Source organism: Rhamphochromis longiceps, linkage group LG7 (genome assembly GCF_057381845.1).
Source record: "Rhamphochromis longiceps isolate RC_006_pf linkage group LG7, R_longiceps_female_GT1.1, whole genome shotgun sequence".
Lineage (NCBI taxonomy): Eukaryota > Metazoa > Chordata > Actinopteri > Cichliformes > Cichlidae > Rhamphochromis > Rhamphochromis longiceps.
Window position 1 is genome coordinate 12,179,047 of NC_140563.1, and position 25,939 is coordinate 12,204,985.

At 39.7% G+C, this 25,939-nt stretch overlaps 1 protein-coding gene across 2 annotated transcripts in view; it reads right to left on the reverse strand.

Moving 5' to 3' along the window:
* Positions 1-25,939, reverse strand: part of sema4ba (sema domain, immunoglobulin domain (Ig), transmembrane domain (TM) and short cytoplasmic domain, (semaphorin) 4Ba) — a 41,646-nt gene that overhangs the window by 7,378 nt on the left and 8,329 nt on the right. For both annotated transcript variants that reach the window (XM_085412178.1, XM_085412177.1), the window contains exons 2-8: positions 15,761-16,169; positions 5,193-5,353; positions 4,989-5,051; positions 4,464-4,562; positions 3,806-3,917; positions 3,470-3,586; positions 3,061-3,218 (exon numbers count right to left, since the gene is read on the reverse strand). In XM_085412178.1, coding sequence (XP_085268304.1) covers positions 3,061-3,218; positions 3,470-3,586; positions 3,806-3,917; positions 4,464-4,562; positions 4,989-5,051; positions 5,193-5,353; positions 15,761-15,878 — 828 coding nt within the window. In that variant the 5' untranslated portion in view covers positions 15,879-16,169. The remainder of the gene's footprint in view (positions 1-3,060; positions 3,219-3,469; positions 3,587-3,805; positions 3,918-4,463; positions 4,563-4,988; positions 5,052-5,192; positions 5,354-15,760; positions 16,170-25,939) is intronic.

Consider the following 25,939-nt stretch of genomic DNA (forward strand, 5'->3'; position numbering starts at 1 on the left):
TTTACAGCGTTTCCTGGTGATAAAGACCTCCCCTATGGCCATTTATACTACATTAAAGTAATTAAGTAACCGATAAACAATTAAATGAAAGGGACATTCTTTGTGAATTTAAGCCCAAATAGTTGTGCTAATACACTTTACTTCTATCATGTAGAAAAACTAAGATGTGTTGTTGAAATTACACTGCTTTTTTATTAGATTAAGATACCACAGAGATTAAATGTGTATTTAGTGTAGTTAAACTTCTTTACACTGACAGGAAAGGAAGTTTCACTGGTTGAGTGATCGAAGTGGGCTGCATGTGGCCCACCGTGTAAAATGAGTGTTAACATCCCTGCCTTAGACACTGTATGTTATAATGTGTAGGGAAATACATTCTCCTGTCTTTGTTTTCCTTCTTTGTGACAAAAACAAAAACAGAGAGCGCCCTGTCCAAAGGTGAATTTGTTCAAATTGACGTAACTGAAAAACATTAACCTCCTCGTAAAACCACAATGAGCTAAATCAATTGTGCCTGCAACATAGTTACAACCCCGAGGCGGAAGACTTCTAGGTCATGAAAACAATATACATCATCACAACTGGCATAGATAAAAAAAACACTTGGGGCTTAGAGGAGGGCAAATGCTTTTAAATGAAAAAGAAGAAGCACTGCTCTCTGACAATCCTCCTTGACTGATACTGCTGCTGTGATTCACCGCCTTTGGCACGAGCCTTCAAATTGCTATGAGGGATGTGGGACTTCTTTGACATGCAGACTAATTAGGATGCACCGATTTGTATGATAGAATATCAGTGCAAACTGGAGAGTAAATACATCTCGGCGCTTCAGTGTGAATGACATTTACAGTATGTGATATGTATATATATATATAACTGTTTGATGAGGTGTTACAGGTCTCAGGAAGGTGATTGCACATCAAGAGCTAAATTAAAGAGCTTAATTTAGTTTTGTAAAGAGACAATCTGTTTATCATAGATCTAACAAGCTCGAAGTTCGCCGTTGTAATCAGTTTTGCAGCTCTCCAGAGGACCAAGAGAAATGCTAAATGACCTAAACCACATAAAACGTCTTTAACATGAAGCTTCAATTGAGTCCACCTTAGCATAACATTAATCAGAGGAAGTGGCAGCACGGGATGGAAAGGGAAATGACACATGACCAAGACTGAGCTTCTGAAGCAATTACTTGTTGTAACCCAGGCAGATAATGAGCAACATATATATTCCCTGGTCCTTTGGGCTGAACCGAGTTTTATAATTCAGTGCCACTCTGGGCTTAAACTGACTTCTGAATAATTGAAGAAAATGCATCCCATTCATTAATCCCTTGTAAAAGCACCCCTTGTTCAAAAGGCTGTTCAAAAAGCCATGAACATGGCGGGCGGTAATGGCTTCTTTCTGGGAAACGGAACAATCCTGCAAATGAGAACATGCTTTGTTGTGTTTGTTTCAACCAAAACATTGTTTATCATTCCATAGTTAGCCTCGATGAAGTGGAACTAAAGTAATAGTAAACACCTGGATATACAGCAAGTATGGAGACGGCCGCCGACACAGTTGGTGAAGCACATTTTGGAAGACTAAAACTGGACGTGAATAGTTTACTTGAACTGGCGTCGCTGTAAAGTTTTACCGAGACTGACCGTTTGCCTCATTTTAAAGCTTTGTTATGCTTTATATTTCCTTCAGCACTGCTTAAGAAGCTAAAAACCTTAAACATTATTGCCAATTTCCTTCTGGGTAATCTGTTCCGTGTTACATATTTTAAATGTACGTGAGAAAATTATCATCAAAATGCCACATGAGCAGAGTTATAATAGTTTTGATTTTTCTCTAATTAGCTTTTATTTTTATTTTGTTTTGACATTTAGTTTGGGTTCAGTTAGTTTCCAGAGTGGGTTTGCTTGTTTTAGTTCAGTTTTTATTATTTAAGAATATTTAGTTTAGTTTTTAATGGTTTAACTTTCAATTCAATTTAGTTCAATTCAGTTTTATTTATTTAGCACCAAATCACAATAACAGTTGCCTCAAGGTGCTTTATATTGTAAGGTAGACCCTACAATAATACATACAGAGAAAAAGACAACAATCATATTACCCCCTATGATCAAGCACTTTGGTGACAGAGGGAAGGAAAAACTCCCTTTTAACAGGAAGAAACCTCCGGCAAAACCAGGCTCAGGGAGGGGGTCCATGTGCCGCGACTGGTCAGCTTTAGTCTTTTTAATTATTACTCTATGAAACATTTTGAAAGGATTTCACTCACAGTCTTGTTGACATTCATCAATGCCTCATTAGGAAAGCTTTGATAAAATGTTAGTATAAAACTAACAAATACTAAAACTTCCTTCTTCTTATTCTTTTACTTAATTAAAATAGGTTTTTTTAATCTATTTTTACTAGTTGCTCCTGAGTCAATATTAATATTGGAATATTTGTCCTTTAAATGGATGTATGGAGAAAAAAAGGTGAATGAATGAATGGATGGACCCCCCCTCCTTCCATCTCAAACTCTCATCACTATTTTTCACCCTCTTCACACAGTGGTGAGTGTGATTGTTTTAGGAGAGCCAAACAGCAGTCTGATCTGGAGGACTGACTTCTCAAGGCATAAATACTAATATAATGCTTAAAAATGAACAAACACTGTGTGAGGTCCGCAGAAGGTGTCAAAGCATTTCTGCACACAGATCCCACGCTTCAGTAATCCTAAGTGATTTGTAGTTGGATACTGAATCCTGTCTGAACGCAAATATTTGGTGAAACATGATAAGAGCAGAGAGAGCAGATTTGGATGGAAAGGAATCAAACTGAGGTGAACGTGCAAGAAAAATGTTTTTCTGTAACAACAGCTCGTGCGTCACTGCCCAGAAGGACTCTGAGCTATAAGCAGCTTTCAGTAGACTACATACTGTACATTCCTGTATAGGTACTGAGCACAAACAAACAAGCAAACTCCTGCTTTAATAGAATTCTATAGAGACAGCAGGGAGTACACATTACCCAAGGGTAAGAAAGCTGCTTTAGATGGACTATCTGCCTTGGAGCGTCGCTCACCTTACACACACGAGCAATGCGTGACACAATGGTGTTGTCAAAGAAATCAAACTCCTTCCCCGCTTCACTGAAGAAGAAGTAAATCTTATCATCATCGCCCACCGGGTTGCCCTTGGGAAGGCTCTCCTGTATGTAGGCAGAGCCAACAAAGGCTGGATCTGAAAGGAAACCAACAATACTGTCACAATGGGATCTAGGGACAGACATCCCTATTCCCATGGCAAACGCAGTCCAATTTCAACAGGGACTGACAGACTGCAGGTACACACTTTTTCATATTCATCATTTCAAGTGATGCCACACTGTAAACTTCCCATTCAGTAGATTTGGTGCAAGCAGTTTGACAATGTCATTTATCTCAAATGAGACACAACAAAAAAAACATTGCCTTCCAGCTATTATACTGTACCTTGAAGCCAGTTAAGTGAGTTTTCTGTTTTTAGAGCTGTTCCTTGGCTTAGACTCTTGTAAATGATGGGTTCATTTCCTTGGAAATTACTGACTGTGCCAGTATACAGCTCTCCATCTGCAACAGGGTGAAGAAGACCATCGTAATAAGAGTACTTATCACAAGGGAATGGGCTTCTGCGTCACATGCGGTAATGAAATCCAGAGGTTATGCCACAGTTTGTCTTTATAGGATTTACCAAAGTACTTTACTGATTCCCACAGTGGCTTCTATAAATCCAAAACATTTAAGCGAGCCTGATTTTTATCAGCGGCTGACAGCCATCGTGAGACCTACCAGCCATGATGGCAGTGGACTTGTATTCAGGGTTGAATGGGCAGCGGTTCCGTCCATCCTCTGTAACAATCTCACCAGTATCGCTCTTGACAAGGGAGAAGTCTGTAGTGTTCTGGAGGAAACACACACACACACACATCACATGTCACACGCTGAGTTTGAAGTAGAGCTGTAACCTGCTCTGATAGTGACCGCAGACTCAAGTCTCACAGTGGAATGGAGGTCAGTCTGTGTTTGCTAGAAACTGCAGCAAAGGTCACGTGTTTGTTTGTTATGGATTGCTCTAAAAGGCCTTAAAAGATTTGTAGAAAAGGATTGAAAACGACATTGATTCTTACATTATTCGATTACGTGCATTAAATATTTTTGATCCATTTCCCATAAGGCACAGGAGATAATAAAATAATGCACTTATATGGTATCTGGCCGGGCAGAGCCTGAGCCAGACTGCTAAGTGAGTTGAGAGGCAGGAAGCAGAATGCATCTCTTCCTCTAGAATCAAATAAATAAATCAGATATAAAATCTTGCACCGGGGGTAATCAGCTTTTCCAAAAACAAACAAATGGAACAGATTTTTTTTTTTTTTTAATATCCAAAACCAGGCGTGCTCAAATGTGGGCACTGCAACAGATGCATGCTCCTCCATTAAACACTTACTATGTAAGCACAGATGGGGCTGAAGGCATAGGTTCCACAAACGTACAGATGAGTGCTGTTCATGCGTAGTAAGATTTTGATGTAGTTGAAGCAATCCGTCTGTATTAGAAACACAGGGAAAAGTTCTATTAGACTGATTGTTTTAACCAACTTCTTTCTTTTAAACTGTCCAGAAAGTCATTTTTCTTTTCATGCTCTAACATAGAACAGTTTAGAGAAATTTGTGAAGAAGTAAGAATACATTTCCATCCGACAGCTTTTCAAATGGTAAAGTAAAAGCACTAATTCCTCCTGCTAATGTAGTGACCCTTACTGAAGGCTCTGTGACTGGGGGCTGCCATAAAAAAAAGTGGAAAACTGTGACTGGAAGGAGGGAAAAAACATCCATTGTTGTAGCATGGAAAGTCTCAACTTGAGAGGAAATGTCCAGGGTTCTGCCCTGGATCTGTTTGCCATCTAGCACTGGTCGTGTTTGAGCCACGTGTGAGTTTAGGCACTTGTGTATGAAACCATCAGTTCACTCGCCTGCAGGTCTTTGCCTTTGAAACTGCACTCTTCTCTCTTCCTCTCTGGGGTTTTCCATGCAAGCTGCAGAAGAAAAATAGCATCAATTGCATACAGTAGATATCATATAGTGAGGTGTGTTATAGTCACTTTGGACTACTGGGAGCTTAGCATACTAGTTTATGTGGTATTGCAGTTCACAGCTGCTTGCACACTGACTCTTACCTTTCTTTGTAGCTTGGCTGCGCTGATATCAGAGAGGCTGAGAGCCAAGAGACTCTCCCGAGCGCCAACATACAACATGCCGTTTTCGCTACTGAGCAGCAGAGAGGTAAAGTTGAAGACTCCGCTCACTGAGAAACTTCTGGTAGTTCTCTCCTTTGCATCTATACAGAAACAAAAACACAGACAGAGGAATAAAAATAAACATGTAATAATTCAAAAATGAACTTGTCCAGGTTAAAATGAGGGGACGGATCACTATATTATAAACTGCTGAAGACAGGGAATGAATTAAGGTGCAATCACAACACAGAATGAGACTTTTTGTGTGTCTTAATATTAATGACAAAGATTTTCTTAAATGATAGAATATTTATCTCTGCATGAGCATTGCTATTTTGCACTTTTGACTTCATCAGTTAGCACACAGTGAAAACTGATGTGAAAATGAGAAGAATGAGGGTGAAAGCAAGAGAAAGCCACCCAGCTCTCACTTGTGACTACATGTTCAGCATCTAGAACCAGAAAAAGATGGACTTTGAAGCTGAGAATATCAAGTAGATGAGATGAACAGCAACATATAATGTGGGCCTCACAGTGTTTGTTAAACCTGAAGGTTTTTGCAAAAATAAATAAATGACTGAACGAATGTGCCTGTTTCTCTGTCTGCTTGGACAGTACGTGAAACTACAGCTTCCAAATCTTACTGGCACCTCATCAGAAAAATTCCCCATATTTCTCCAACAGTTCAATAATTTTAAATCAACTATGGAAAATAAATTGCTTTGTTTCCACCACACCAACAACTCCTGACTAAAGCCAAGAGTTAAACCATTAACTCCCTCTAATCGCTGCTTTAAAAAAGCCCATGTGTATCTCAGACTTGCAGCAGTTTGGAGGCCTTCACTGCCAGCACAACGTGAACAACTCGCCACAGCGGCATGCCAGCATAAACAGAAGCCAGGAGCTAATGGAAACTTAGTCACTGAAGTTCTGAAACAGGATCTCAGGCCTTGAAATGTGAACTGTAAAAAAAAAGAAAAGAAATAACAGAGTCCTCTTTGAACCCACCTACTATAAGAGTACGGACACTAATAGCTGCATAAATACTAAAGATTTAGAAAATGAAGTTAAAGAAATAACACAATATACCCAAGTTGTGACATTTCTGTAAGCTAGACAGAAAGTAAATAAGAAAATAGTTTTTTAAGTGCCACATCAAAATGCAATGCTTACAGTGAGGGGAACACAATCTAAATTTGTAAATGCAACTTTTACAAATATACAAAAAAAGGTAGTAATGCAAACAGTTTGCAATTTCACCCTTTGATTGCTTTTCTTTCCCTTTATTTAGTTTTAACATATTTTCATCAAGAAGGAAAAAAAACACACTTATTTTAATTCGTATCACAATATTTTGAAAGTTACTCTCATGTATTCGGGGGACTTCCGATCTATGAGCCAGCAACAACATTTAGAGCGCCTCGTCACATCAGCTGATATGATGAGGCGCCTTTATCTACACTGTACACAGGTGACAAGGTAAAGGACAAATCAGTACAAAGTTATTCTGAATGATCACCTCTAAGACAATTGCTGGGGCACAAAGGGTCAATACACCTGTGGGAGATTTAGGGCCATCATCGAATCACCAAATGAAGGAGTATATACTTAAATTTAAATGTGGTAGGGTTTCAAGGCTTTGAGAGTCGCTGCTAGTAGCAGCCCACTGTGGCAGTGATGCATTTTCACTGTTTTTCACTGTTCAAATTTACAACATCACATGCACAGTAGAGTGAAACTGTATTAAACCCACTACTGCTGGTGGTAATAATTAAAATTATAGCACTTCACCGCATTAAACTAATCCGGTCCAGATAAAGCCATTAAGTTCTACTGACAATAGGCTCACCATGTGGTACATACCCTGCAGTATATGTGACCTAATATAACCTCACCTTAGTGTGCTGGTACAGGAGGTCGAGAGACTTCCTCTCCCTTGGGAAAACAACATGTTAATAGCGGTCCATCACCACGGCAACAGTGAGCCATATTGTAGTTAAATCTGTCGGTAAAACCACAAGAGGCTCTCCTCCATGTACTGTACATGGACCCACGGGGGCCATTCTCTCTCCTTCCCACTATCATTAAAGGATAAATGGACTGCTGCTCCATGCCGGTACTGTTCCCCCCATTTTTTTTCCTCCCCACAGAGCCGTGGGCAAATTCAGCTGTGATTTACAGAGCGGGAAAGACAAAGGCCAAAGCCTCAACCAAAACAAAAGCTTTGAGGGATTTTCACAGAGGAGAATATCTACACAATTACTCTCTGGAGTCAAATCACCGCTGTCATACTTAGCAACCACAGATGACAAAAAGAAACAATAAGGCTCCCAATTGAATATCATTAAAGAGATCCAGGAGGGTTTTGCAGCTATACAAAGCTTTTGCTTCATACCTTTTGGAAAACAAAGATCATTTATTGGCGACCAACTGTTTGACAATGCTTTATTTCTCTGAGGAGTCGGTAATTGCTAAATGGTACATTTTATCATTTTTTTGACCACGTGGTGCATTCAGGCTTACAGAAGCGGCTGGACAGTCTTAAAATTAATGTTTAATTTGCAGCAAGCTGGTTGTTTTTTTGTTTTTTTTAAAACATCTTCAATTTCACTGCAATACTGGGGAAAAATAGCTAACATTTTGCTCACATTGGAGTCCAAAACGGAGTAAAAGGGGAGTGAATCTTAATCATAAAGTCCCAGGACGGTTGGAAACACAACTCCAAATGAATGCTAATGTTAATGTGGTGCCCACTTTTCTGCTGCAGGAGTTCAGCACAAGGTGCAGCAAACCAGACTCATGAGGTGATGTGATAATTTTGTGACAGCTTCAAAAACAACAATGCATCCGCGAGACAAGAGAACAATGGAAGGAACAGGCACAGATGATGCTTCACAGTTTTTTTTGTATCCGTCTACACGAGGAATTGCATGTCGAGGATAGTGATGTTTGAGAGAGCGCCAGAGTGCAGTTTGCTTTTCCAAAAATGCTGTTCGTTCGTTTTACTACTCAGTGTCAAACCCTGCCCAGTTTTTGCAGGCTGCTCTGAAGTACCTTATATAGAGTAGGTAGTGTTTTCTTGGAAAGGGAAGCGGTCCAAGCAAGGTTCATGCCTACTTGGATCATATCAATAAAAGTGGAGTGCACACACATTCATACAAGCTCTTTTCTCCCCCCTATAGTTAAGTGATTTCCATCTAGCATTCACAAACATTCGCTCACTTGAGGTTGATATCTTAGTATTACTAAGACTGGAGCAGCCAGGGATCGAACCGCCAACCTTCCAATTAGTAGTTGATCCCGTCTACCGCCTGAGCTATAGTTAATTTGTCCAGTAAAACAGATTATTAATGACTTGCAGTTAAGTTTTATTGCTGAAATGATCAGTTGATAACAGGCTCTTAGCCATAAATTATCATTTGATTCACTCAATGTAACAATAAGTCTCGTTTTAATTGATTCACGGCGGAATTAATCAATTATTTGTTCAACATTCAGTGGTGGTTCCAGCTTGTTAAATGGATTCTTTTAAACTGCTGTACATTTTTTCCACAATGTTCTGCAAGTAAAAAGAATTATAATATCATAAAAAGTTTTTTTTTAATGATATTATAGCGCCTAGAGCACAAAACCTGAATAGACTAACCCACAGGTCGGACAGTGTACAGACTCTTACCCCCAGCAGCTGTGGCAAAGGAGAGAGGGCCAGCGTTTTGATCCCTGGCTCCTTCAACCAGCACGTCTTAGGGCTAGATATTGTGTGTGAGAGTGTAATAGGTTATTGAATGTGTGTGTAAATGGGTGAATGTGGATTGCACTGTAAAAAACAAAACAAAAAAACAAAAAACGCTAGACGAGAAATGGCTCATATAAATACCAAATCAGCATCAAAAGCTGCATGCATCCTGCATGAACTTGTCTTTCCCTCCGCTCCACATATGCCACAGTTTCTTAAAGAATCCGCTCTATTGTTATTTGACTGTCTGAGGTTGATTTGCGACGGGTCATTTCATGACAATGCAGCCCCAGAAATGTTGTGGTGTACACCAGGAAACAGACAGACGAGTTCAAAGGAAGAAGGTTTTGTATCCGTGACAGAGAAACAAGTCAGAAGTGGCCACTGTGCCACTACTAGAACAGCAACAACAGTATCATCCTGCAGCATTTCATCCTTGTCCATCTTACCTTTTTCATGGAAGTCCCTAAAAGTAGGTGTTGACTACTTTGAAGTGCATGACTCCAACAGATGGGCTTATTTTTAGGGCGCATTTGTATCAAAGTGGTTTAGGCCTTTTCCCCCCCCTTTTTTTGGTTGGTTATAGAAACCTTACAGCATGCAAGTTACTTGCATCTCGCATTCATTCATTATAAATACTTGGATGATCTACATGAAGACACACTTGTACTTTTTTTACGGTCTTACACCTTTATGTTATTTTTTTCTTTCAACACTGATCTTTCCACTTACGGGAATCTAGATGAGCAAATATGTTTTTTGTCTGCTGAGGTTCTAACATGTCATCCAGTAAGTTATCTTAGAAAAAACAATGAAACATGAGCCAACATTTGGGGAAAAATGGCCAACTCTGTGATCTTTCAGCACTCTCACTGGAGAAAAAACTCCCCAGGAAAACTGAGGCCTGTGGATTAGCCCCAGAATCTGAGGCATTGTTTCTGGAGAGACAAATTATTGCCTAGTTTTTCTAATTGTAGTTTCATAAACAAAATTATACACACACCTAAATGTCATGGTATTTGATATTTGGCGGAAAGCTCAAAGGGTAAATCCAAAATTATATGTATGGATACATACCATCAGGGATAGGCGATTCATTTTGTGTTTGTTTGTTTGCCTAGTTTCCTGGGTAAACTGATATTTAAGGCAGGAAGCTAATTTTCAAAAAATAAAAATAAAAAAAAATCAAAGGAAAGACGAAGAAGCAAAAGAAAAAACTAACCAACCGCTGTATTTTTTGTAGGCTGATTATGGACTGATCAGAATGAGTACACAATGTCGTGCTGTCGAGCTGCAACTGAACGCACCACGAAAAATGGAGCCAGCGGGCAGATGTCTTATAGAGGGCTTTAAACTTCACCAAGTCAGTGCCTGACCTCTTAATCTCTGGTTTGAAATAGCAGCTTTGAGCATGGTTAAATCCCTTCATCTGTGACCTTTTCTACAAGTACATGAAGAGCACCCTCTCTGCCATCTGTAAGCAATATTAGATTATTGCTATTATTATGTAATTAAGAGTAATTTGTGCAAATGACAAAGGGCTAAATGGACTGAAATACTTGCACAGACTAACTTGCTAATCTATTTAGAGACAAAATTAATAGCAACTTCTGCTTCAGGAAGTCATTCTGCATTTTTGCATCTTTTCTTTTTTTTTGATTGGTCCCAAAAAACGATCATTAAAAATGCAGAACATCCTTTTAAGAGAGCAACTGTAGAGAAATGTGTCCTCTAATGCCAGAGATCTAAGTCCCTTTGTTTTGTAGGGCAATGATAACAGGCTGATTCAACCAGCGCCCTCTTATAAGGGAACTGTTTTATCAGCTCTTACAGCTGTATGTTCAGGAGATCAGACGATTGCATACTTCATTTAAACCACCTGTTCCTGTTTTCTTTCCACAGAACTCTAGAAAAAAAAAGAAAAAACATCCCCACTTCTGCATCAACTGGATATGTTGAACAGCAAAAAAAGGTGTCTTAAAAAAAACCCCACAAGATAATGTCCCTATCAAAACACCTGACTTTACTGATAATCTGCTTGGAATTGTACAATGTCAGGGTTCACTAGAAGATGACCCAGAAAATACACCCCTGTTTGTCTTTTTATCGCCTTCAAGAGCAAGCAATAGACTCATGACAGATCCTCTCTAAAGGACATCATATGCCCCATTTCCAGTCTTCTGACCACAAACATGACCTACATTCCCATCTCTGAGGGAGAAGAAGAAGAATACTTGCCAGTAATAGTCCTAAGAGAGCACATTTAAACAGGGTTGAATAGGCAGAAGAGGATGCACGAATGACAACAGTTGAGGAAAACATCACTACACCTATGCACACAGAAGCAGAGCCAAATCAGTGTTATGTAGAAAAAACCCGATTTACTTTAAATCTGGCAACCATGATCAGCCTCTAACTAAAAAGTGAGGGGGATGAGACCCCTCTATGGTAAAATGGGAGTTAGCTTTTTACTTTTTTACAGAACTGAGTGCCTATCCATCCCTACATATCGGTCCAGTGAGTAAAAGTAAAGTAAAAACACTGATTCAGTTTATTTAATGTAATTCATTTCTTAAAGAGTGAGGATTGCCAGATGAGCTAGGATGCCTCAACATTTGGATAATCTTGTAAAAAAAAAAAATAAGAGGCAGGAAATTACATTTAGAAGAAGCAGGAAAGGAACTTCTCCGGAACGAATGTCTTTCCTTTGTCTTTATCTGTCTACTGTACTTGTTCAAGGACTTTGCTCAGGGTAGAACAGATGAACTCTTGTAAAGCCATTTGCTTTTAGAAGAATTAGAAGAGTCCTGCTGGGTCAGAGCTCCTACTACTGTCGCATAGTCTGGTGACATAAAAACAGCCCACACTGGAGCTCTAACTACATTATCCCAAGTAATTGTAACTAGCTACTAAGAGCTGCTGCTGAATTGGTAATTGTGTGGGAGAGCAGACCCGGGAAGCTGAAGGACTGAGACTAAAGCATCTGGAATGCATTAAGACAACAGGCCAAGAGGGTCAATCCACCGGGAGGTTCATTAGGCAAGCTGCGAGCACGCTGTTTGTATTGGTAAATTGTGGGGCTGCATCTCGTTAGCAGGATATTGTCTCCACAGCACCATCCACATGCAGAGAAAGGTGGTAAATTTGAAGACAACATTAGGAAGCAAAGTCTGGAAAGGCATATTGTAAATTCTGAGGAAAGTGTAGAGATAAAATATGTGCAACAGGGATGAGCCATAACAGGCTTTGGTGGTGTAATTTATAGAGGGAAAATACAGCACGCTGGGGCTTCAATCTGTTACCATTTAAATACTTTAAATCAGTCATTTGTAAAGAAAAAAAAAACCTCACACAGCTCAGCTCTGTAGGATCCTTTTTTTCTCTTGATAAGACAGTCTGCAGGTCAGGGAGCTACAAAAGCTGACCCTGGATTAACCACTATAATGTAAACCAGCTGCTGGTTTCACCGGGAACTCACCCTGACCCCTACTATGAACAGTGCTGAAGCACCAAGAAAAAAAGAGACTGTACATGAGGTCTTGACTTGTTTTTAGCAATACAGCAGATTCAGACCTGAACAGCCAGACTCCACGCTGTGCTATTGCAGAAGGAGCAGAGAAACTGAAAAGTCACTATGTCCCCACAACACCCTGAAACTGAATGACGTGAAGCAGCTGCACAAAAGTTAAGAGTTGCACTCTTTACTTGTTGTTAGGGTCATTTTGTTTTAAGAGCTGAACTGAAGCTATTCTCGTCATTAACTGTGGATAAGGAAATTAGTGCAAATACACCAATTCACCAATTAGTGCAAATTCACAACAACACTTTTACACTGAAGGTAAGGCCCTACTAAAAGCTAGAGACCAAGACTAAGCTGTCGCATTAGTTAGATTTTGAAATGCCATTTAAAAATTTGACAAATGCATTTTTACTACATTTTCCTTCCTAATTTTACCATTTACTTACATAGTCTTAATATAAAGTACAACTTTACACGTCTCTATTAGGCAATGTAATCACATTTGCTTGAGCGCTGATACCATCACGAAACCAATGTTCAGCTATGTGGCATCAACATAGTATCGAGAAGTCGTTATCTCACTTGACACCACTGTCCTTTTGAATTACTCGAGAGTGGCTGATTCAACTGGCCCAGACACGACAGCTTTTAAATAATTAAAAATGCTTTATTCCCTAGTGTGGCTGTGGGCATACCCCTTAAACAAAATTAAAGCACGACTGTCACACGGTGGGAAGAGGGCTGAACGGTTCAACAAGAAAAGACGGGCAACTAAAAGGCTTATAGGTGTGTCTTTTAAATAGTGCTCAGCACACTAAGCCATTCAACATGGTGCGCATTAAAGCCTGGAACAAAAAAGCAGAGAGAAAAGCAGATGCGGGCTCTATTCCCCGAACCCATGATCCGTCCTGATAGGCGCATAATGAGAACCAGACAAGTGTTCACACCATAACACATACAAATCCCCATTCATTATTCATGGCAGATTACCCTCTTCATTAAGGCATAGGCAGGGACCAGGGGACAGAAAGAGAGAGAGAGACAGAAAGAGAGACAAATAGAAAGTGATAGGGAGACCGAGAGAGTAAGAGATAAAGCCCGTCTACAAATATGGTACTAGATGAATATCAGCCAGGCAGGACTCTGGCCCGCCTACAGTGCTACATTTAAGCACGCAAGCCATCAAGCTAACTGGCATCCAGAAAAGACAGGGAGGACCAGAAACCATGATGAGTTCAGGCAGCTTCTGCTGTATAAAGTTCAGGTCCCTGAGGCCTGCAGCACTGCATTCTGCTTTGATACTGTAAATACAATGTGACAAAGCCCTTCTGCGGGAGGCTGGAAAATGTCAGTGTAGCAGAACAGACACTACCACAGCAGGACAACTTTTGTCACCAGGCCCTCTTAACCTTTATCTGCTGAAGAAAAGAAAAGAAAAAGAAAAATACTTGTTCTTTGCTTTAAGCCACAAAATAAAACTGGTCTTTTCAACACTAACAATACCAGTGACTCCACAAATTCTATGTCAGAGTTGCTTTTCAAATCAGCTAGTACATTTTACAAAAGTATGGCCTCTTAACCGCGTCAACAAAGAGTAAAATTACTGCTTGTTAAGTTTTACAGGGACATAATTATTATTTCTGTTGTTAAATTATTATCTACATGACCCTTCATGAAGTTATAAATAAGGTTAAAGTTACAGCAAAATAAATGCTGCTATAAAAGAAGCTAATGACCGACTAGAAGCCTGGTAAGCCCCAATAATAAAAATCGAAGCAGGACAGAAAACCCTCCCTGCTTATCTCCTGGACAGTCACGTCACGCATGCTTTAAAAGTTGTTGTTTAACACCAGCAGCACGCCCTCCAAGCAAATCTTTCCTTAAGAACAGGCCCAAGTGTGAAGTGTCTTTTCAGTGAGTGATGGATGGTGTGTGTTGTTGTGAAATGCTCCACAAGGGATAAGCTATGGGCTTCGCTGAGGCTGGGAGGTGAGAGAGATTATCTGTTTGTATAGAGGTCCAACATGAAGGGGAAGGCACAAGCTCAGACAGGCATCTATGTAAAAGCTCGGTCGGCTTAAAATTCGCTCCAAACTGGAAATTCTACCCGTGTCTGTAATAGATTACTAAGCAGCATCTATCAACATAATCCTCCCTGAAGTAACTCTAATGACGCCTGAACATGAGTCACTAACTGCAGATCAATCACTGAAAGCCTCTACCGATCCCACAATCCATCATTTTGTTTCATTCTCTGTGGAGATAATAGAGCACAATTAATGTGCAAAGTCAACATGTCATCTTAAATGTACCAGTATATCATTTGAATAATTGGATACAAGCAGTTCTTGGTGCCGGTGGCTCAACCTATCAATGGAGAGAAAACAGAACATCGGAAAAACAATACATGAGGGCGAATATAACTATATCTCCACCATAGTTTAAGAGTGAAATGTGAAAGGTTCCTAAGCTCAAAGTTATTTTGCAAGCAAACAGAAAAAAAACTGATTATATAAGAGCAATAACTCTCAGCGCTCATGAGATTGTGTCCACTTGTCCTTAGTAAGTCAAAACACAATGGGCCAGTTCATTTGTAATTACTGTCTGACCTGCAGGTACTCGTCAGAGCCACCCTGATAGAGCAGCCATTCACAGCATGGATTTACATGATGGAGACAAACACCATTTCACCCCTCGAAATCCTTTTAGCTCTTACAATGGACACATAAGAAGTGCATTGATTTTTTTTCTTTTTTCAGTGGACATGGTTAATAAATAGGGAACCCACCGGGAACTGGACGACCAGATCTGTAAGCAGAAAGTGAGAGTGGCAAATGTAGAACTAAACAGCTCAGCAGAAAACAGATGTTTCTGTTGAGCGTTCATGATTTAAGTTCCCAGGTGGACTTATGTAAACTTTTACCTCTAGACAGCTGTGAGCAGCACCTAGAGAAGAGAATGCAACAATGCCAGTCTTGATGACTGTTTATTGACAGTTGGCCACGTGCTGCGGTTCGCACAAAAGGATCCGACGACGCTCCAGCTGGAGCCTCAGGCATCTCCAAACCTCACATTTCCTCGGCTCACCGAGAGAGGAGGAGAGCCTGGTGTGTCTGCAGGCTTGCTGTGTGTGATGTGCATATATGGGATAGCAGTGCAGCTTGGGACCAAGCACGCCTACTTAAAAAAAAAAAAAAAAAAGTAATTTGTAAAGTGGCTGTTTTTGTGTTGTGAAGAAGTTGTGAAACTTACTGTAAGAAAAGGTGAGGCGTGGAGTTACGTCATTTTCCGTGACAGCCGTATGAAAACAACCAAGCAGAAGGACAATGAAGGCAGAGAGACGCAGCCAAGCCATACTCATTGTCCGCATGCCTCCTAAGGTCTGCCAGCCAACTTGCAGTATTTCCCTTCAGGTTTTTGGTGAATTCATGTAGAGCGTCTTTTATAACACTTGTTTATTTTCTTCTCCTCTCTCTCTCTCTTTAGTCTTGCAGCTCCAGGCTCCTTGAACAGAATGCGCCTGCACCGGTGTGAATTCAGGGCAGTCTTCTGGGCTACAGACGATGACGCTGGTTTGAAATGATGATTTGTGACCTCAGAGCAACAGCCTCCATTGATCAGCCTCCATGCATATGCGGCAGCACAGGGTCACAGCTGAAACCTATCAGGATAAAGAAAGCGCATTCAAATTAGTGTGCATTAGCACGCTAAATGAAATAATAAGCCAAGTGACAGAAAAAGTGATCTTAAATCACTCAAATTATCTGTTAAATGTTATACGTTACTTTGCAACAGGTTCACTGAGCTATTGTAATATATTAGCCTGTCCACCAATTGTAATGCCATCTGCTGATGTCCACATGAACGGTTCAGCAGGGTGTATGAAAAGTTCAAAGCCTGCCCAAATGTGATTGGTTAAACAGAAACCAGAAGGTTTCATGTACCAAATTCTTGTCCCTTGCCTACAGATTGTACATATGAATTCAATTTTATATTTTATTTTATCACTCTAATATCTTCATGCTTGATAGTCTCTCTCTCCAGCCTTATTGTCTTATCGTTATGCTTTTTACATCTGTCCTATTGTCAGCTCATCAGTCATTCATAAATTACTTTGAATTCATTTATGAATGACTGATTCACCTGAACTAAATGCTGAACATCTTTTCTCGGCATTAAGAGGTTTTTTTGGCACACAGCTGTCTTTATCTCCACACAACACAAAGCATGATTATGCAACAATGACATCGCATTCATAACAAAGTGTATAAGTGCCAAGGGTCAAAACGAAAGACTGCATGATTATCTTTCAGTTTCTGTTCATAGGAAGCAAATGATCATTTTGATAGTTCAGGGTGTTCATGTGTGAGGCTGTTAGTAAGGCGCTAACACCAACACTCTCAGAAAGCTTAATCACTATATCTGAGCTGCATATACCTGTTCTGCTGTGCGTTGGACTGAAAGAAAACAGAGATTTCTTGGTAATCTCTGCTTTCTTGAAAAAAGGTGTGACACCCAAGACACAGCTCATATTACAAGAGCTACAGGAGCTTCTGTCCCATCGTTTTCACCAGATGAACTTTAATTGCGCTGCAGAGTAGTAGGAAGTTGCATGTACAGATCAGAACTTGTCTCAATATAAAAGAGTTGGATTTCCATAGCATTCACTGGGATAAAAGCAACTAAAGCCTAAAGACAACTTGTGGAATAACTGCATAGGCACAGTGCTCACTTCTCCTTAAATGAATATGATATACGCGTCAGCAGTGTTGGGAGTAACGGAATACATGTACCGCCGTTACGTACTTGAAATACAAAATATCAGTAACTGTATTCCGTTACAGTTACAGTTTAAAAAGGTGGTATTCAGAATACAGTTACTTTGTTGAAATGAATGGATTACACAACGGTATTTTCCTGTTTCATAAGGCTATGCCCTCGCTATTTTTGGTTTCCACGCCGGTGGAAACCCAAAAAATACGCATTGAGAGGCTCTAATGCCTGTGTCTCAATCTCGCGGCCCATGTCACTCCTACTTGCGGCCTGCATAATGACGTGAAGAAATATTTTAAAAAATTATTCACAAAAATTATTTAATATGAAGGCAATAGGAGTCTTACAGGCATAGCCTGCGCATCAGGGAATCTGAACTTTTAGATATTTTTTCATTTCCACTAACACCTTTATGAACAAGCTCTCCAGCTATTTTTTTAAGAAACCGTCAGTCCAAACCACAACACGACCAGTAATGGAGTTGAGGGGGCAAATCACAGACTCTGATGAACTGAATGTAGTGAGACAGACTTAAAGGGAAACTCAATATGGTTACTCTAGTTACAACTGCAAATGCTCCATTACAGTGGCCACGGGGAGCTCCTCATTAAATGCTACCAACAGGAGATTCAGTTTCATGTGAGGTATTAGAATCAATTTCACGAAGTACGGAGCGAAGCTATTCCGGCTTTTATCAAGGGGATCTTGACTCTTAGTCAATAAGCAGTCAGATGCTTATTACAAAACCAGACATGTCCAAATCTGATGTAGGCAGATGACATCTGCAAGAACAACAAGGCCAAAAGACAAGACACAAAGATGGTTATTTCTACAGCAGCAATGTCACACACAAGACTGAAAAAACAAGAAAAAAACCCATGCAGACATGTCCTGTCAATTCAGCCTGAAGGGCTTGCGGTGCGTCAAAACACATATTTTGGTAACACTTTATAATAAGGCCCATGACTAAATGCAGTTAAACTGAATTGTAAATACCCTGTACTTTTTATGGACAGGCAATATTATGGAGTGACTGTACCTTCCTTTTTGCATCTTTATTTTTTTACATCATTATTTAATATTGATTATGTTGAAGAGCATGATAGAAATAATGAATAACAAAAAAACTATTACAGTCGTGTTTCTTTTTTTTGTTTTGTTTTTTACGCTGTACTTAAAATTACTTATAGTATAATGTGTGTCTTATTTCCTGGAAAATACCCAGACGTGAGGCAAGGTTAAGCAGCTCCATAGTACAGCCCACATCCCGAAAAGTACAGAGTACTTAGATGTGAAATGGACGAATATTGTTTTTCCACTAAATTACCCACAAATTACGCAGTACTTAAAATTAACTTCAATATGATTATTTTTTTGTTTCCTATAAAAATTCTGACTTGTTGTCCCTTTATTCTAGTGTATCTATCTTTAAGTATTTGTATATAATCGCATTGTAATTTCAAGTACATTGAATTCCCTTTAATTGCTGGGGAATTATGCCCTCAGTTGGAGACCATATTAAAAAGTGCTACCCACATTTCTAGTTTTAACTTATTTGACTCTGTTTTAATCTTTTGCCCACAGGACACCTCTTAGAATTAACTATTTCAGGTGTGCTTCCACAAAAAAGACTGGGTTAGTGAGGGAGCTCTCTGCCTATACAATCTATACCACATCTTTATTGATGTAGATATTGAGATGTCAAAAATCTTCATTAAGGGTACAGAGAAGGTTGTACCTATAGGGGAAAGAGTTAAATTAGGATTTGATTAAAACATTTTTATAGTTTAAAAAAATCAGGTCAAAATTATCTCCCCTTTCACTGGGTCAGATACGCAAAAGCTATGAAAGGAAAAATAATCAAGTGTCTGGACAGCAAAGAATTTGGACCTACAGCAGTATGACTGTGATTTTTAATGATCCTGATGACAAAAACAGACAAGGTTCTGAAAAGCTTCTGCTTTTAAAAGTCCGGGCTCGGCCACAGTCTGACATTTTTAGACAATCCCTCCCTGTCAGCAACCTACATGATGTCAGTGGACTATGACATGTAACTGACAAAAAGAGTAGCCATAAGCATCATTAGCATCTTTTGTGTGGAAACAACCAAAAATGAGACACTACTTGACCACCGAGTGGCAGAATTAACAATAATCCCGGTTTTGTGTGACAGTCAGAAAAAGCGGTCTGCATGAATCCGACTGAGGTATGAAGAGAGAGTTCGACTCAGCGTGAGCAGGAGAACAAGGGCCCCTCTGACAGCACAGAAATCTATATGCAACTCTGCACTTCACTGCTCTCTCCTGCATGATGCATAAACTGAATCATCCCTTTCACTCTCTACACAGACGTGATAGTGTGCTCTGGCTATGGATGATACTCTCCCATCTCTCTGTCAATGATCTCTTCCTAAATCCTTTTAGAGTATATTTCTCTATTCCCTTCAGCAACACATCACCCTGATAGAATAATTTCATCATTTCTTTACCAGAGATTGTAAAACATCAACAATTAAAGATACTATAATTTTATTAGTGGGTGGGGTGATTCTGTCTGGTTTTTCAAACAAATTAAAAGAAAGCTATTTGTATTTATATCTTTATATTAGCCTTTCTCTTAAAAAACACAGATGGGATTTATGTTTGCATGCCTCATGTCAATGGAGTAAAAAGTGATGCTGCTTTACATTTTCATTACATTTCATAGAGACTAACATGGTGTACTTTTAATATCTGCAACCAAAACAAACAACTAAACGGAGATATAAAATAAATGTTCTGTCAGGACCACTACAGTAAAACGAAAACTGTCATTTTCATCTGGAGTAAGTTATTTTTGGCAGCATCACTCCGTACTGGGACTTCTCTCCCTTTCCATGTGCAGATGTGAAAAGCTTGAGGCAGCGAGACCGGCGCGTACCCCCCATACAGAACAAAGAAGGCATCGCTGTCAACAGATATGACACTGATTAGGTCAGACAACATGGAAAATGTTTGGGTGTTCAGATGGGTTGCAAAGCAGCTTGCAGGAATGCAGCAACTGTATGTCCAATATTAACCTTTCCAACTGAATGTGTGTTAGGGTATCAGCTGAGCCATCAGATGATGTGGGCAGACACAGAGTGGGCTGGGATCAACGGATCTACGAATTATGTCTGAACTTTATTTGATCAAGGATATGCTCAGTTTTTAGTCTATTTTATACATTTTCAGCTTTGATCAGTGTTAAACAATATCTTTATATTAGGATATATTGTAATAGTTTGTAAATACTTCATGAATATAATATAATTATTAATTTAGTAAACTTAATTAGCTATTAATAATTAATAAATGTATAAATGCTCCAGGTATGAGTTCTGGCAATCTGGCCACCAAGGCTTCCAGCCCAGTGCACATACCACTGGAACCCTACACCCCCCTCCTCTAGGTAGTGGACCGACAGGAGGGCGGGTCCATTTTGCCCATTCAAGATAAGCCGAGTCAGGTCTATATGCAGCATTCTGAACATAGTCAGTTCATTAATTCCTCAACTCTAACAGTAACAGAGACCTTTCTGACAGTACACAATATTAAAATAATTAGAGGAAGGGAGATAAATCAAGCATTAGGACATACTGCCAGGAACAGGGTGCCAATAAAACTTCCAGAAATAAGCAACAGTCAGATTAGAGCTACAGAATAAACTCAAGCTGTGGTGCTTCATTTTACAATGTAAAACTCGGTCATAAAAAAATTGATAATACCTTTCTTACACTGTCCAAAAACTTTACAGTAATGTATCTTATAAAAGAGGAACCCAGTTTTATATTTAACCTAACAGGGAAATTCCTAGCAGTGTTTGGCGGTCATTTACTGTTATACAGCTCCTCGTATAAAGTAAAAATATCACTATGTATCACTGAATGAAAAAGCTGGCCCAATGACAATGCTACTTTTAAGACTGTATTATAAATAGCTGCATCGCGTATGCTGCTGAAACAGGTGGTACCACCATTAGCTTTTGCTATTTGAGTAGAGTAGGAGGGGTGAAGACTTCCTGGATTCCACACGTAGTCTGCTGACTGGAAAAGTGTTGCCTGAAAAATATGACCTTTTGCCTTCCTGTCATCTGACGAAGCCACCTGTACACATACACACACACGCACGACATACTGGCCACCTACATCACGCCCGTCAGATAACGTAGGTCACATGCTACCACAAGTTACAGCCAACTTGTGAGTGTTTCCCCTCAGGCCCTGAAACACCTCCACGTCACTGAAGGGCTCTCTGATGTGTGACGGAGCAGATGTGGGATGGGAGGATATCATCTCTCAGGAGTGGCTTTAATGGAGGAGCACTCCTGCACATATGGACAGTGGCTGAGTTGCTGGGTGAGTTGTGTGGCTGTGCAGCGTTGACATACTTCCGCCCTAGTCCTACCGCCCTCTCATGTTAATGTTCAACAACTTGGCCAGCTGTAACGATACCTGGCTATGAGTAAGATATGACAGTGCTTCTTTCCCAAGGCCAGTGCATCATGACTAATCACAGTCAGAAGAGTTTGAGAACATGCTCACTCAGCTCTCATTAAAACAACTAAATGTTGTTTAGTTATTATGCTATCTATTATGTTAATTATTACATAATTGTAAAATTGTAAAGTAACAGCCACAAGTTCAACTGCTCATTATGACAAATATCTAATCAGCCAATAACATGGCATCAACTCGGTACATTTAGGCATGTAGACATGGTCGAGACTGTCATTGTCCCACACAACTGTCTTCATAGTTTACAGAGAATTGTCTGAAAAACAGAAAATAACCAATAACGGCAGTTCTCTGGATGAAAATGCCTTGTTGATATCAGAGGTCAGATAAGAATTAAAAGACTTCTTCAAGCTGATAAGCAGGCAACAGTAACTGAAATAACCACTTGTTACAACCAAGGTATGCAGTGTGAATGCACTGTGTATTGAATCTTTAAGCAGATGAGCTACAGCAGCAGAAGACCACACCAGGTACCATAGGATATGACCTAAAATATAATAAATCATGTATAAAATGGTATAGCTGAGAAATATGTTCATTTGCACTAAAAAATTATAACAGCCTATAGCATATACTAGCCTATACTCCAATCAATGTTTTACAGTGACTCCCTCTTTAATTGATCAATTTCAACTGGGTAATGCTACAAATGTTTCCATTACAAAGTCTTAGCGACTTCTTAAATTTCAGTGGTGCAATTTAAATAACAAGCTTAAAGCCAACTAGAGCTCTAGCTGTCAAGAAATTGCAATGAAGTTAATAAACAAATACAGTCTTGGATTCACAATAGCTGGTGCAACACAGTGCAGCTACTGAGTTAACATATTTTGTCATTCAAAAGTCTGGCATGCTGATTAGATGAATATGGTGTTTGAAGAAAATACCCTCTTTCCTGCCCGACCTATTTTTAAGTTCAATCCCTAGACCCAGCTAAGAATAATTAATGGCTCAATCGTCCCTAAGTGAACTATACAGCAGTAATTATGACCATATGCTATTCCAAAGACTTTTAATTGCCTAATTAAAATCTTATTAAACTATTGGACAGAGATAGGGGACATTTTGAACTTAAGGTTCAGGGGAGTTAAATTCATCAAGCTTGCTTCTCCTCTGGGGCTTGTGACACAGGGTCAGAATTGTGGAATTTATCACAAGTGCTGAATTCCTAAAGCATCCCAAATTTAAAGCTATCAGGAACTAAGAATGTATTGATAGATTAATGTAATATATGGCTGTGAAAGTGGATGAGCATATTTCATCACCTCTGTCTTTGAAACCTATACAAGTGCTGAAACCAACCCTGTCTCAGAAGTGAAAATATATGAAATGATTTTCCATTTCATTCCATTTCCCCTCTGCACAAATTTCCATAACAGATGTGAAGCCAGCAGAAGCAGCTTGCTGATGAAATGTAAAGTAGCGGAGCTAGGTCTGTCGCCAGACCTGCTATTACTATCAACATCGAAGTGGGTGAAAGAAGAGCAGCAGGGGCTCTGCGACGGGCCGAAAAGTGCTTTAATACCGTAAATGCCGAGGACAAAGAGAAGCAAATGAAAGGACAAAGACACCACCTTCTCCTGCTGGTCACCTCATCGAACTCCAATCTTTATATTAACACTAGTAAGGAGGAATGAATCACTTCAGAGTCGCTAATCTCATCAGCAAAGTTCAACGTTCAGACTTGTGAGGGCGAGTTGCTTCTCTTATTTGCTTCTCCTTTAGGGGCAGGGATAGCTCAGTAGGTAAAGTGGTCGCCCCATGATCGGAAGGTCGGAGGTTCGAATCCACTTAACGGCTACCCTGAGGTACCCCTGAGCAAGGTACCGTCCCTACACACTGCTCCCCGGGCGCCTGCTTACTGGGCTGCCCACTGCTTCACTGAGTGAATGGGTCAAATGCAGAGAAAAACAAGTAATTTCCCCATGGGGATCAATAAAGTATCCATTATTATTATTATTTATTTCTTGGCACGTTGGCCAATTCACATGTCCAAACAAAGGTAAACAGGGCTTAAAAAGCGCTTGCATCTTAAAAATATTCACGTATAGTCACTGCCATGATGTTTATAGAAGCTTGTACTTTCTCTCTGCACTTTTTGCCACTCTTCTGAAAGCCCCAGTGTAAGCTGATCCACTTTAAGGAAGGAGACTGCACTGTTGATCTTGCAGAAATGGCCTATTTCTTTTCTACAGTCTCTTGTACTGTTGTCACACCGATTGCAGTGAGAGGTAACACCCTACATCTCCCATTTCATTATGACGCACCTTTCAGGGACCAAAACTAACAAACAACCTGTTATTAAAAGCATTTTTCTCTTATTGGGGTTTTGGTAAATAATTTGACCCTTTTACGCTTGATCGCTTGTATGATAAACTATCCAGATATTCAAAATCAGTGTTCAAAAGCTGAAACTATTTTGACGGCGATGTTCAACAGTTAGATCTGCAAAACAAAAAGATGTTCCTCTTTACTCGGAAATATAATACTGCGTGTCCTGACATTTGGTGGAATGGCACTAAAGAAAATCACTGCTGTTTACACCACAAATGTTTATAGTACTATTCATACTACAATAAATGTTTATTCTTTTATAACTACTGAGAGGAGGATGGAGTGACCTGCAAACAGTGCCTCGGCTTCAATCTTGAACTATTTATGAATTTGCAGTTTCAGTGAAATAAAAGAGTTTTCCACTTATAAACAAAATGTAAGAGGTTTGGTAATGATTATATTTATTTATGTTGCTAATCTGCAGCTTAAGAAGTTTACTCTACAGATGGAAGCAGGCTAAAGTTCTCACTGTCAGGAAACATCCTAACCATCTCACCCTCTCAAACTGTTGGCTGAGAGTAACAGCCTGTATCCGTGAGAGTGACCATATGCGCTCCAGCAGATGTGACAAATTCTTCGATGACTATTTTATAGCAGAAATAAAAGCACAGAGTAATATACTGTTCAGAGTACTGGATAAGATATTGAGGGCCTTTAGTTTATGAGGCTTCCTGCCTGCTGCCAGACACAGGTGAGAAACCGTTTCAGCCCAGGCTGCTGAAAGTAGGTCAGGCCTGTTGAAACACTCAGTGCCATTCGAAATGTCTCCACTTGTTTGCAATAAAATCCTGTCTGCGTTTGCTGGAGTGAAATATCGACCACAATGCAGTGAGATAACAGCCATTCACCTCAGGTTCTGTACCGTGCTTCTCCTTGTTTACATCCACTAACTTGGTTTTTTTCAAAGATAAGCATGTGAAACACAAGTAAAGTTAAATGGAGTGGTACTTGTATGCACCTTTCCACTTTCCACTCTTTTCTTTTTTTTTTACTACAAGTCTCATTCAACCAAACACAAACATTTATAATACAACACTATCTATCACTATCTACGCGCTTACTAACTTTCACACTTCAGTGGATGCATCAGGGGCAACTCAGGGTACAGCTCTTGCCTAAGGATGCAACGGCATCCGAACCACTAACCTTACAATTTGTAGATGACCCATCCTATCACCCAAGTCACAGCTGCCCAACAAAGTATTCTGAGGCTGTTTGAATACAAGTTTTCATGTTTTAGAAGACACACTGAAAAATTCAAGTACTAAAAGCATAAAGTTATGCTGTCTGAACTGTCATATGGTGATGATGTCATAACATCCACACCTTTTATGACACTTGATGTCTCAGCCATTAACTGTAAACTTCCAAAACCAACAAACCATCATACACACCCATTTCACCATGTGACTGACCTGCTGAGTTATACAGAGGTGAGCAAGGGTCAAGGAACTGCATTCCCTTTGTAGCTCTCATTTTAGCTTTTGTTATTTAACTACTGTGGTAATGTTTATTCTAGTGCAACACTTTTAATGTCTCCCACGAGAAACTGCATGAAAATGTAGCATGTTATCCCCGTTTTTAAATGATTTCACATTTTACCATTCTATGATGGACGGCTTTTCACTCTTCCCAATAGTAAACTTTGTTTGGAACAACTTTAAATACATCTGATTCAGACTAAAAAGAGCAGCATGTTAGCAATAAAGTCAGAATAAGCTTAAATCTGCAGTACCAATTATTCCAGAGAAGCTGCAGCTCTTCCCTTCTGCTAGATGAGCCCTTGCATATAT